General features: G+C 36.5%; 2 protein-coding genes across 7 annotated transcripts; both read right to left on the bottom strand.

The window, feature by feature from the left end:
* Window positions 1–230: 230 nt before the first annotated feature.
* On the bottom strand, window positions 231–1,153 carry LOC137725815 (uncharacterized). Its single transcript, XM_068464609.2, has one exon. The coding sequence runs from the start codon at window positions 1,084–1,086 to the stop codon at window positions 478–480; it is 609 nt and encodes a 202-aa protein (XP_068320710.1). The 5' UTR covers window positions 1,087–1,153; the 3' UTR covers window positions 231–477.
* Window positions 1,154–3,288: 2,135 nt separating this feature from the next.
* Window positions 3,289–8,384, bottom strand: LOC137725816 (putative potassium transporter 13). Of its 6 annotated transcripts, XM_088694117.1 has the most exons (11): window positions 8,103–8,216; window positions 7,224–7,359; window positions 6,793–7,024; window positions 6,448–6,696; window positions 6,299–6,349; window positions 5,797–6,057; window positions 5,651–5,703; window positions 5,261–5,375; window positions 4,630–4,884; window positions 4,008–4,530; window positions 3,289–3,910 (listed from the first exon to the last, which is right to left on the bottom strand). In XM_088694117.1, exons 3-11 carry the CDS (start codon window positions 6,914–6,916, stop codon window positions 3,484–3,486), a joined length of 2,058 nt encoding a protein of 685 aa, XP_088550243.1. In that variant the 5' UTR covers window positions 6,917–7,024; window positions 7,224–7,359; window positions 8,103–8,216; the 3' UTR covers window positions 3,289–3,483. The 6 variants fall into 6 exon arrangements, with proteins under 6 accessions (XP_088550243.1, XP_068320711.2, XP_088550245.1 ...); XM_068464610.2 differs by lacking the exon at window positions 7,224–7,359 and having other exon boundaries at window positions 8,103–8,384; XM_088694119.1 differs by lacking the exon at window positions 7,224–7,359 and having other exon boundaries at window positions 3,289–3,897; window positions 8,103–8,289.
* Between the last annotated feature and the right edge of the window lie 3,959 nt (window positions 8,385–12,343).

Here is a 12,343-nt window from a genome sequence, read left to right on the forward strand (position 1 = left end):
CCCTCTCCTCTCCTTGTTATGCCACTTTGTGTAGTTCTTGTAGCTTACATTCACTCTTGCACTCGATTGAGGTCTTGTGTTCGAATTGCCCTCGAATAAAAACCACAAACCTTGCTCTTTATTCCTTTTTTATTAAGTGAATATTGTGCTAAGGTGGATTAGTAGATTTTGAACTGCCCCTCCATAAGTTGCAAGTTTATGAAATTATCAGTCATGACATCAACATCAAATTGAGAATTGCAGAGGATGCCTTTCCTCCACACCAAAATGAAACTTTTATTTGGGATTTTAAGGACTCAAATTACAAAGAACATATTAAGGCTAAGATACGCAGTCATCCAGATTTGTTTCATAACCATGCCAATGTAAATTCCCCATGTTACAATAGCAGAATAAAACATTCTGCAACCCCCAGTTATCCAAAACCCAAGAATTTAACCAATCTAATCCCCGAAATCCAACCCGATTTTTACCCTCCTAGTTACACAAAATAACCCTTGTGACAATGATCACAAAGCAAGACACGGTGAAGAAAAACAGTGTCACAAAATCCCTCGCATTCCACTTCCTTACTGCCTTCGCTTCGACTCTCAAGCTCTTGGCCCTCCTCAGCGCGTCCACCTCCTTTAACAAATCGAACTCCAACCCTTTCTTCTTCAGCTCCTCGATGCACTTTCCCAGAAGATTCTTATCCTCCTTCTCTCTCTCCAACAACTTCTCCAGGTGCCCCTCCGTGTCGGTTTTATACCTAACCGCCCAAATGATCCCCAGTGAGAAGCAGAGCGAGCAGAGCGAAGGGATCCAGGACCGGTGGCATGCGAACCCGCGCGGGTCCCGTGACGAGGAACTGAAGAGAAGGGTGAGGGCCGTGGAGTGGAAGAGGAAGAAGATGATGAAAAGAATCGTGATTTCCTTTCGAACCGAGTCGATTTGGGATTCTTTGAGAGAGACCCTGTTGAGATTTAGCTCTTCTTCTTTCAGCCATTGCTTCAGGAGAAGCTTGTGGCTCGGCGACTGAGCGATTTGGTGAAGTGGGTGTAAGGGCTTTGGCTCCATGATCGATTGTTTTGTGCTCTCGTCGGCCATGGATTTTTGTATCAGAGAAAAGGAGTGAAAGGTTTTTTGTTTTTTTTATGGGGAGGGGGGGAGTGGTGTTGAGTAGTGGGATTTTGAAACGGTCGAGAGGGTTTCGAATGTTATAACGGTCCAATTTGGAATAATTTTACAGTAGATTACCGAAAATACCCCTAGAGTGTGTGGGAATTCACGAGATCGCTAGCTTTTGTAACGGCTAGGATTGTTCCAGATCATCAGATCTGTGACGGGGAAATTTCATGTTTGTCCCCTGAACTGGCACGCTCCAACGGTCATGGTGATTTAAATAAGTGCCAAAATATTCTTGCACGTTGAATTTAGAGGTTATAATTCAAAGAATTTTAACAAAAAGCTTCCGATACTGTTTATTTTAACGAAAAATCATATTTTTACACTAAAAAGTTAATCCTGGTACTATTCACTTTACCATTTTATTTTGTCTTTATCGTTAAAACTCAAAGTTTTCAAGTCATTTTCATTAGTTTTCCTTATAATTTACCTTTTTTTTTATTTTCTATTTTGTTAACCCTCTAGAAAATAGGTTTTCTATTTTAACAAATAAAAGTTAGTTTTCTATTTTCATCCCTACTCATAAAATTTTTACATATTTATAATTTACTCCAACATCGTACTTTTGATTTTATTTACACTTTAATATTTATAAATGAAGGGCTAAATTTTATGCGTTGCTGCCCAAATTTTCCCTCAGCTTAGCTACAAATGTTACTCATCACAACTTTTTTTATGAAATTGTGTGTAAAATTGGACGTTCGTAAACAATTGAGCACACAATTTTTAAATTAAGGACCAAAAGATAGATAAAAAACTTTTAGGGGGTGTTTAAAGAAAAAATGTTCATACAAGAGGTTTTCAATGATTTCCCATCATTCATATTTGCTACAAGTAGTTTTAAAAAAAAAAAAAAAAAAAAAAATGGTTGACACAACCGATGATCACAACAGTCCATGCCTTCGATCCCCTAAACCGACGGTGGCGATTATCTCACCTTGACCCATTGTATGCAGTGGTCTCTTGAAACCGGAGATAAACCAAGTTCCCGTCCTCTTGCTTACGACCAAAGGCAGCTAATGCATGAAAAGTCTTCACTCTCTCAAAGAGTAAAAAGACATAAAGTGAAACCGAAAGAAGTAGAGCAAGAACAAATATAACCTTAGATGTATTGAAGAAAATGTTATAGGCAGCCAATGACAAATTACACATTTTAGGACCCTTGAACCCTTTTGGTTGGAGAGAGAGAGAGATTCTTGTGTCCGACCAGTTGAATGCGGCCAAGACCAAAGTTTGCAGATGGGTTAGCCCAACTTGCAGGGGGTGGGGAGGGAGGGGTTTTTGGGTCTAGATCGGAGGATTCTGTTCTTTCGACCGACCATCGGAACTTAGAGAAATAAATAGTGGCATACTTGCATGAGAGAAGCTATATATAACGGAAAAGCAATCCTAAAAAACTTTGAAGGCAACAAAAGTGTGAGGTTGGACTGTTTGTTAGTGTTAGGCATTGATTTAAGGGAGTGACTTGTGGTCACACAATTGAGTTTAAAACTGTCATAATTAAGTTTAAAACTTTAATTATTAGCCTAATTTGTAGCTCTAATAGCATCTTCAAAGAAAATGCTAAATTTAAACATAAAATTTAAACTTAAAAAGTCTATGTGGCACTTGATTTTTTTTTTTTAAAGTTTTGTTCTTCACTCTATATGTTAAATTAAACTATTATTTATTGCATTATTTACTTTTCATAATTGTGATAAAAAGTATTTATTAATCAATCAAAAATGGATTTGAAGTTGCTGTCAAATTTGACCGCAATCATCTTTACTGCCAATCCACATCACGCCATATAAGAATTGACAATTCAATTGGAAAACACTAATGCTGTCTTTTTTTTTTTTTTTAATTAGAATTGCTCATGTGAACTTTTTGACATCTCATTCCACTCATTAGTTCATGTGAACTTTTTGTCAATTTTTGTGAAAGCAACTCAACATACAAATTAAAATTCCTACTTTCCATTAGGAAAGCAAATAGAGAAGTTACAGAGTTACCACATTTCCAATCCTCGTTTGCATGAAAAGTGCAAGGATTGCTATTGGCGCTCAAAAAAATCATCACGTACTCCTCTTCAGTAAACGCTAGTTTAGAATCTGGGTCTAGGTCTTCTAACATGGGAGTAGATTAGTGCAAATATGTTTCATAAAATGGATAATACTTTGAACATCCGTGAGTTCTTCGCCAAAACTTTCTTGTTTATTCATGATCATACTACAACCTGCACCATGTACACATCTAAGCATTTTCCATGTACTCGTTATCCACAAGCATCCTGTCTTCCCTTGGAGTTTATTTACTCCGTCTTCGTCCACGCTATATTTACACCTGATAAAGCATTCCCACTTCGATCAGTGAGGTATGCGGAATTCCAAGTGCAATTGCTGGACGCCTGCAATTCCGTCTCAGAAAACCATAGACAATGTCAATTGCAAACTTCTTCAGGAACGGTGATACCTCACTCGCCACAACATAAGGATTCCCCATCATGTAGGCCACTCCACCAGCTTCCCGTGCCTCCATGAGTTTTTTCATCCACTGCTCGTTACTGCCGCCACTAACTTCATCACTCCAACGCACAGCACTGCCGCCACAAACCTCATTTCGCATTGCTTCATATGTTTGGTTCGGTGACTGCCCTCTAACCGCCATTTCATCACTGTTACTCTCCTGTTTCAAGAACTCTGCCACCTTCTCGACCAGTTGGGTTTCAAAGTTGTAGCAATCTCTCACATCCTTGTATCCATACCTGACCAATAATAGCATCACAAAAGTTTGGAGCTACATATTTGTGCAAAAATTCAATGAAATTTGGCTCCATACCAAAGAAACTTTGTGGAAAGTACCTTACAATACACCAGAAAATAGACAGTTCTGGTGGGCCAATCCGGTTAACAAGAAAACGCTCACCAACAGGAACTTTTGGAATCATCAGAGACTTAAGGGTCACAAAGATGAGAGTGTGATGAAATGCAGGGAAGTTTGTGACAAAATGTGCAAACATTGGAGGGAGACCAAACGCAACGTTAGAGTAAACTAAGCAGATTCCAGGGACCCTTGCAATACCTAGGCTTAGCCCAATGCTTAGAAGTCTATCTAACGATACCTTGTTATTTAGCTCATATGCATCCTTCTTTACAGTCCCGTAATTCCAGATAGACATCAAAGACACTATTAGTAGAGCGAATAGAAGAGGAAGCCAGCCTCCATGATGTACTTTTCCAAGGCAGGCGGAGATATAGAGTAGTTCAAGGGATCCAAAGGTTACAAGAAACAAGAAGGCCACGAGAACCTTCTGCTTCCAAACTGTACTAATAATTAGAAACATCAAGCAGGTTGTGATGAACATCACTGTCACTCCAGCAAGCCCTGTAAATGCAAATGGTGTAGAACCGCTTATTTCAAAATTGCACGTATGCACAGAGAGAGAGAGAGAGAGAGAGAGAGAGAGAGAGAGAGAGCAGTGACCGTATGCATGGCCTATCATATGAGTGTCTCTGAAACCTATAACGACGGCAAGACACAATACCATCAACATCCAGTTCACCTCAGGTATGTATATCTGCCCATGTATCTGATTTGATGTATGTTTTATCTTCACACGCGGGAAGCACCGAAGGGCCCTGCACTGACTGACTATTGAGAAGGTAGCTGAAATGATTGCTTGACTTCCCACCACAGAAGCAAGAGTTGCAATAATAAAGACCGGCCAAAACATAACCTCTGAATGGAAAGAAAATATCAGATCAAATTCAAAACCGGCAGCATCTGATGAAATAAAATTAAATTAAAAGTCTAAAACTGATACAGGCATTCACAGAGATTGAAGTTTCTAAAGATGCAGGTTAGATAGATGTCTTTCTTGTACATTTTTTAAAACGAAAATGCAGATAACACGTAGCAAATAAAAGCAAATAATGTAATGAACACTAAAAATAATGGCTGTAACTTTGAAAACTGATATAATGAAGAATAATGGCATGCCTAAAGTCCAAGTTAAACTTTGTCGAAATCATTTGAGTTCCTGATAAGAAGAATGACGTTACGTTAAACAACTAGTTGTTGTAACATTGCATCAATAAGAATATAAGAGCTTTACCAGGAATGGCCCTGTAAAAACTGCTATGCAGATCCGTTGTGTGCTTGGAGAGATAAGCAGCTTCCCCCATGTATGCCAGAACTAAGCAAGGGTAAACAAGCGCTGTAAATGCAATCTGCAAGACGAAAGAACTAGTGGTAAATAAATATATAAAATAATAAAAAAGTAAAGTAAATAACATATGAAGCCCAAAGAGAAAAGAAAGCTATATAGTTAGCAGCATGTGACACTATTAGAAACAAGCATGATAACTTGTGTTTCTTCTCAACTATAAAACTACCGAGGATTACGATACAAGAAAAGTATTTCGAACAGACAAAAACAGAACTATAAAAGTACTGAGCTGTTTTTTGCTTCAAAGAGCAAAATTAAAGGTTGAGAATAAGCTACCCTGATTGACAGTTTCGAAAAGTGCCCAAGATCAGCGAACATTGCTTCTGTACCTGTCATAGCCAAATAATGTCTTAGCCTTACAAAGAAGATATAGTTTTCCAGGCAACTGCAGAAATTGTAGGAAATTTTTCCTACGAACCAACCTGTGATACAAAGAACAATGCCTCCAAGGGAACTCCAACCAACTCTTCCAGTTATTTTAAAAAAGTTATAAATATAGTAGGGCGACAGAGCACGTATAACACCAGGGTTCCAACGGAAGATATTGTAAATGCCTACCCCACAAATGCATAGTAACCATGTTAACATGATTGGAGCAAAAAGAAACCCAACTTTGTGTGTCCCGAAGTGCTGAAGAGTAAAAAGTCCAACCAAGATGATGCACGCTATCAGCACAGTATAATCTGCCATGTACATCCGTAAAAGTAATTAGAAAAGGTAGTTTTCCATGGAAATTGAATAGAAAAAAGTGTATTGCATGATATCAGACAACAAATAATGCTGCACTATATCCATTACCTCAACTCCATGTATTGCCAGTGCAAAAATCAGTATGCAAGAATATAGATATACATGTAAATACGCATTTATATGCAAAACTGCAGAAAGAATATACTTACGTATACGCATTTATGATTAACTTACTCTCATGTAAATCTGGAGCTTTGATTCTAATTCCATAAACTGCAGAAAGAACTGCCCTCATACATAAAAAAAACCTCATTAGGTCAACATCAGTAATTGCAGAAAGGGTCAATCGGTAGGGCCAGAAAGAGCATTTAAGAATATCATACCAGACATTGTTGGCGTGAGGATACCATCACCAATTATCATGCCAACTCCTATAAAAACCACGAGCAGCAATACTATTTTAGAACTCTTATGCTTCTCAAAGAATTTTCTTATGAGTGAGCTCATTCGTGTATCCTTGGTAGATAAAACAGAAGAGTACGATGGTATGTGTTCATGTTCAGGATGAACTGTGTTCAAAAGGCCCATCCTTGAGTGTCGGCATAGCAATGAGTACAAAGCAAAAGTTCCACCTGTAAAACTAAAAGTGAATCTCTAATGTCCAACAACTATCAATCAAAATATATTCTCAAAAAATGCTATAAGATAACTGAGGTTACTGTAAGCACCTTCACCATTGTCATCTGCTCCTAACACAAATATAATGTACTTGCAAAGAGGGATAATGGTCAAAGTCCAGAAAACCATTGAAAGCACGCCAAGAATCTCGTGATCCTCCTCATAAAGACGCATATCACCTGAGAATGTACTTTTGTATACGTAAATGGGGGATACGCTAAGGTCCCCATAAACAATACCAAGGCTCTGATAAGCAAGGCATAGAGTGGTCTTGTAAAAATTCTGCTCATAAACAAGTAAGACAAGTGTTATAATGCTTACAAATTATAACATAAATTGAATTCCGCTACAAATATAACCAAGCAGGAACAGTGGAAAAAACAAAAAGAAAATGCAGAAACATAATTAGGACAAAACTTGCCCGCTGTAACGAGTTGAACCATACCGCAACCATGATTAAAGTTAAAATCACTAGACCTACAATAATTGTCGATGTCCAAATCAGCCCGAACTATTTTGGAGTTTGGGCATTGAGTTCTTCTCACACCCTCTGTCTTCAATGCAAGATTGATGATGATCATACAAGATCTCTCAGAAAAGAAGCAGTAGCACAGTAACTAGTAAATTAACATGGAAAATAAAGGTAGATTGAATTAGCGAATTTAACGACGAAAACACTGAAAATTCTAGTCTGCACTGCACCAATGGAAGACAATCAGGAAGCAATGAAGAATATTATCTTGAAATAGCTCAAACTTAAATGCCTTGACACAATATATCTTAAGAAAATAAATATAATCAGGATCAAATTTAACAGTTCAAAACCCGAATCGGGTGAAGTGACCAAATAAATGGAAAGGCAGAAAATCTATATTACACTTAGAAGTAACATGAAAAATGGAAAATGCCACCGATTGCAACACAAATAAGAAATGCCAAGTCAGATTCTTCCAACAAGAATACAAAAATGCATGAGATATACTCGGTCTAAGTCGATAAGATCCATACATAGTCGTACACCAAAAAGCAATAAAAAAGAAAAAGAAAAAAAGAAAGAGATTCCATAGGCCACACCAACTTAAATTATAAAACTTCACAAAACAAAAATGCATCTTCTGTTTGGTTGCTGAGAAAATTCCGGAAGAAAACAGTCAAACTCATTGCAAAGACTGAGCGAGCATTCATTGGGAATCAAAAACAACAAAATCCCATTTTCCAGAAACCAAAAAGAATATTAAAAATACTCAAAACTTCACTCTTTACATTACCTCTATTCCTTACTCAATTTCCCTGGAAACAAACACAAAAAGGAAAGAAAACAAAAGAATGAACACACATAGCAACATAACCAAACACTCACCGGCCGCAAGCCTCCGGAAAGGGAAGCCGATTCCGAGTCCATTTTCCTTTCCAGTCGGACCCTATGCTATGAATTAATGTGAAGTCCAACAGACTAGTCTTCCACCAACAAAGCTTTTTATACTGAAGTGGGGTTTTCTGAAGGGTGAAAAGGAAGGGCACCCAAAAAGGACACAGTGAAAGGTGAATAGCAGAAGTTAAAGATCCAGACTTTCGAAGTGAAATTTATGGTGAAAGAAAGAAGCCAGTTGTGGCAAAAGCGAATAAACCGAAAGAGGGAGAGGGAGGGAAAGAGGCGAAAGGCAGTTGTTATAAAGACTCGGGCTGTCCAAGAGCGATCGATGAATGCTATATTTTTATATTATATTTTAATATAATTTTAGATGATATTTAAAGTCGATAGTCACATTATTTGAATTAATTATATTTTTAAATTTAATTCATTATTTAATAAATTAATAATTAAGAAAAATTAATTAATTAAATGATGATTGTGGTTTACTAGAAGTTTTTCCCTTTTATTTTCTTGGATTTTTCAAATGATGTGGTTGTCCGCATTAGATAACACATAAGGTGATATAAAAACATGGTATGAATAATATTGGAGGTAGATTCTTTGCCCTCTCACTTCCTGTGTCTTCTTGTTTGTGTAGTCACGATTAAATCACGTCAACATTTTATATTATTATTATTTTTTATCTTATTATCTTTATTTAAAAATAATATAAAATATTGATATAATTTAACCATGATTACACAAAAACAGGATAATACTAAAAATTAGAGGACGAAGAATCTGCCTCCAATAGCATTACTCGTCACTACGTGCACAAGTTACAACTTGTCACGTGTCGACAGAAAAGCGTCCTCGTGGCTTTTCTTATTTTTTGACCTTTTGCTAAAGGTGGTCGATCTCTGTATTTTTTGTGAAGTACATATATTTTTGGTCATCTACTTAACAAGTAATGGTTTGTTTGATGCTTAATTCTGGTGAAAGTCTTAGATTCATTTTTTCTATACATCATCAAGATAAATTTAACTAGATGAATTTTACACACATAGTGTGTGTAAATGTACAAAATTTTATAAATAAATCTTAGTTTACTACCTTAAAGTTTTGTGATTTTCAACACTTTGTACATGAAGTTTTTTTTTTTTTATCCCAAAGTCATTACCAAAATTAACGACAGTCTCATACATCTGTTAGTTTGGCTGTTAAGTCTCTCCGTTAATTGATGATGCGTTGATGATGCGGCACCCATATGAACAATGACTAGACGTCACGTGTTATTAAGGAATCCACATAAAAATTAAAAATTCCAAAAAAAAATTTCGTCCAAATTTAAAATATTAAAATAATTAATTAAATAAAAGTATTAAATAAAATTAAAAAAACCAGACCCCCTTCGTCTTCCCCATCCGACACCCCTCCATCCCCTCCACTCCTTACCCACCGTCACCCTTCCCCTTCCTAATACCCACCCCTACCACCAAGCCTTTTCTAACACCACATAGCTTAAAAGTCTGCAACTTTCTGCCAAAGCTTCAAAGCTTGTGAGTAATTTACTGGGTAAAAATCGATTCAAGTTTTAATTTTGGGTACATTTAGTAGTTATTTTTCTTGTTTTGTAGAGGGATTTTGTTTTTATAGGATTTTTCAAGAACCAGAGGAAGCGAGCGAGCTCTAATGGCGGAAAACGGCTCTCTTCTCTCTCCCAGGGAAAAACACACAAAACTCACTTCCTCTTTCTTCGCTAATCCGAGATTGTTCACCAGCTTCACCTCAAAAGCCGTCTCTAAATCTGACGCAGTAATGAGCCCAACCTCCATCCTCGAAACGAAACCGTTTTTAAGCCTCCGAAACCCCTTATGGTCCTAATTGAACCCCCAGAACCCCAAAACCCGAATCCAGACGCATCCACTGGGACAAATTGGACTCCAAAGGCATCGGCCTCGCCATCATCAGCGCCCTCATCGAATCCGACCCGAAACTGAAACCCTCAACGTCGCCGCAGAGCTTAAAAATCTGTAGCTTTTTGCTGGTCTTCTTCCTCCATTGGTGATATGAGAGAGGAAGGTTGAAGTGGGAAGGGAGAGTGGGGGATCTTGCGGTAGTGTGGGAGTGATTTGGTGAGGGTGGGTGCAGAGGAGGGAAGGGAGGGGCGTCGGAAGGGGTGAGGGAGAAACGCCCAAAAGTTTTTTTTATTTTATTATTTTATTTTTTTTAGTTTTTATTAATTTATTTTTTTTATTTTTTAATATCCAAATGACGTCCAATCATTGTTCACGTGGTTTCCACGTCATCAGTTAACGGTAAATTGAACAGTAACCTTAACGGATGTATGAAAGTGTTCCAAAATTATAACTTTATGCACTGCTCTGAGATAAAAAAAAAAAACTTTATGTACCAAATGTTGAAAATTAATAAATTTTAGAATAGTAAATTAAGATTAATCCAAATTTTATATATGAAAGAGATAAGAGTTGGAGAGATGTGAAAGAGGGAAGGAGAGGGAACGCGTGAGTGAGAAAATTTTCTTTTTCTTCGTAACTTTTTTGTATGAGATTTGCTTTAATGCTTGTGATTTTCTTTTTATTATACATGGGAGCATATAGTAGTATTTTTCTCGATTTTTGGTTGAGAAAGAGTTTTCTATTAATAGATCGTATAGATTTCTATACATAGGAATATCGCACATTAAGTTTAAGTTTGAGACCCACATAATTTCTACTATTTTGTCTTTGGAATAACGATATTTTACTTTAAAAAGTGACAGATTAAGCTAGATCAACCAGTATCATTCACTAAATATATCGAATTCAACCCAAATAATATATGGTACATTACTATCATCCATGTAAGTTGAACATAAAAATTTTTACCATTCAGAATGAAAGACCTAAATATACGCTTTACAAGTCTTATCGTTTTTTGTAAGGAGAAAACTTAGGAAGTATAAAATCCAACAAGAGTTTCATTCCACCGAGGTGGGGGAAGGAAACCAAATATAAACGAACAACATTCATGTCATCTAGCCACTTTGTCGGTGTTGTATTTTCTCAACTCCTTGTCTATTATGTTCATTTTTTTTCTGTTTTGTAATTTTTGTTTTGTTATGTTATCTCGTACGGCCGTCAAAATTAATAGATACTCTTGTACGGCAGTATGTGTTAATCATGTTGTTAATTATGTGATATATGATGGAACTTCATTAAGTAGCTTAGTGGTAAGAATGCGGATTCTGAATTCTAAAATACAAAAAAAAGAGGTCTTGTGTTCGAGGCTCCAAGTTAGCTTTATTTGCTTGACTATGGATAGGGTGAGAAATGTTTATGTGAGTCTTTGTCTCCCTTTTTTAAGAAAAGGAAGTGATATATGACGGAAAGTGTACGCTTAAATCTCTATTGAAAGTATAATAAACGATGGCAAGTATCGATCGTAGCCCAGCTTTCTACTACTTGGTATCCTGGGAGACGGCACGGCAACTTCTTTCTCTGCATTGGAATATCAGATGGAGAGGGAGAGCTTGAAGACTCCAAAGCAAGTGAACTATGGCACCGTAAAAAACTAAAAATTATTTTGTAAAAGATGGAAGAACTCAGTTAACCTTTGTCTTTCTCTTTCTTTAATTTTCTGTCACATAATATTGTTATCATTTTTGGTACATTTTGATAATTAAGCATTTTAAGTCCCAATATGGTCCAGCACTTACATCACCGATATTTGTTCATGACGTAATTACATATTAATAGGACAAGAGTTTTACTAGCAAATGCATGGATGATATTAATGGATGGTGAACAGTCACAATAAAATGTCTATTATTTTGTTATATCTTTGATGTGGAATTCTGTTTACTGTCACATGTATCATCTATCTTATGTTACATAACAAACCAAAATGATTAACTTTATAAACACAATATAATTAAAAGAAAACTAATGGAAATGGTTTGAAAACTTTGAGTTTTAATGATAAGGACAAAATAAAGGGTAAAGTTAATAATACCAAGATTGATTTTTTAGTGTAAAAATGCGATTTTTAGTTAAAGTGAACAGTACCGTGAGCTTTTCGTTAAAACTCCCTATAATTAACTGGGAATTAGTCCTACCCTTAGGGTGTATGATACATCATACTTCAACAAAAAAAAAAATAAATAAAATAAAATAAACACAAGATATTCTGGAGGTAGCATGCGGGGCAGTTAAGATGGTCCATCACTTCCTAAATTTTGTTCCAAC

Source organism: Pyrus communis, chromosome 5 (assembly GCF_041283825.1).
Source record: "Pyrus communis isolate YQ-2024b chromosome 5, ASM4128382v1, whole genome shotgun sequence".
NCBI classification, from domain to species: Eukaryota; Viridiplantae; Streptophyta; class Magnoliopsida; order Rosales; family Rosaceae; genus Pyrus; species Pyrus communis.

Bases quoted from the DNA above. Each gene is read 5' to 3' on its own strand.
- LOC137725815 (XM_068464609.2), bottom strand. From the start codon at position 1,086: ATGGCCGACGAGAGCACAAAACAATCGATCATGGAGCCAAAGCCCTTA.
- LOC137725816 (XM_088694115.1), bottom strand. From the start codon at position 8,144: ATGGACTCGGAATCGGCTTCCCTTTCCGGAGGCTTGCGGCCG. The intron at 6,697-6,792 runs GTGCTTACAGTA...TTAGTTTTACAG, and splicing joins AGCAGATGACAATGGTGAAG to GTGGAACTTTTGCTTTGTAC. The intron at 4,885-5,260 runs GTAAAGCTCTTA...CTTTCCATTCAG, and splicing joins TTTTTACAGGGCCATTCCTG to AGGTTATGTTTTGGCCGGTC.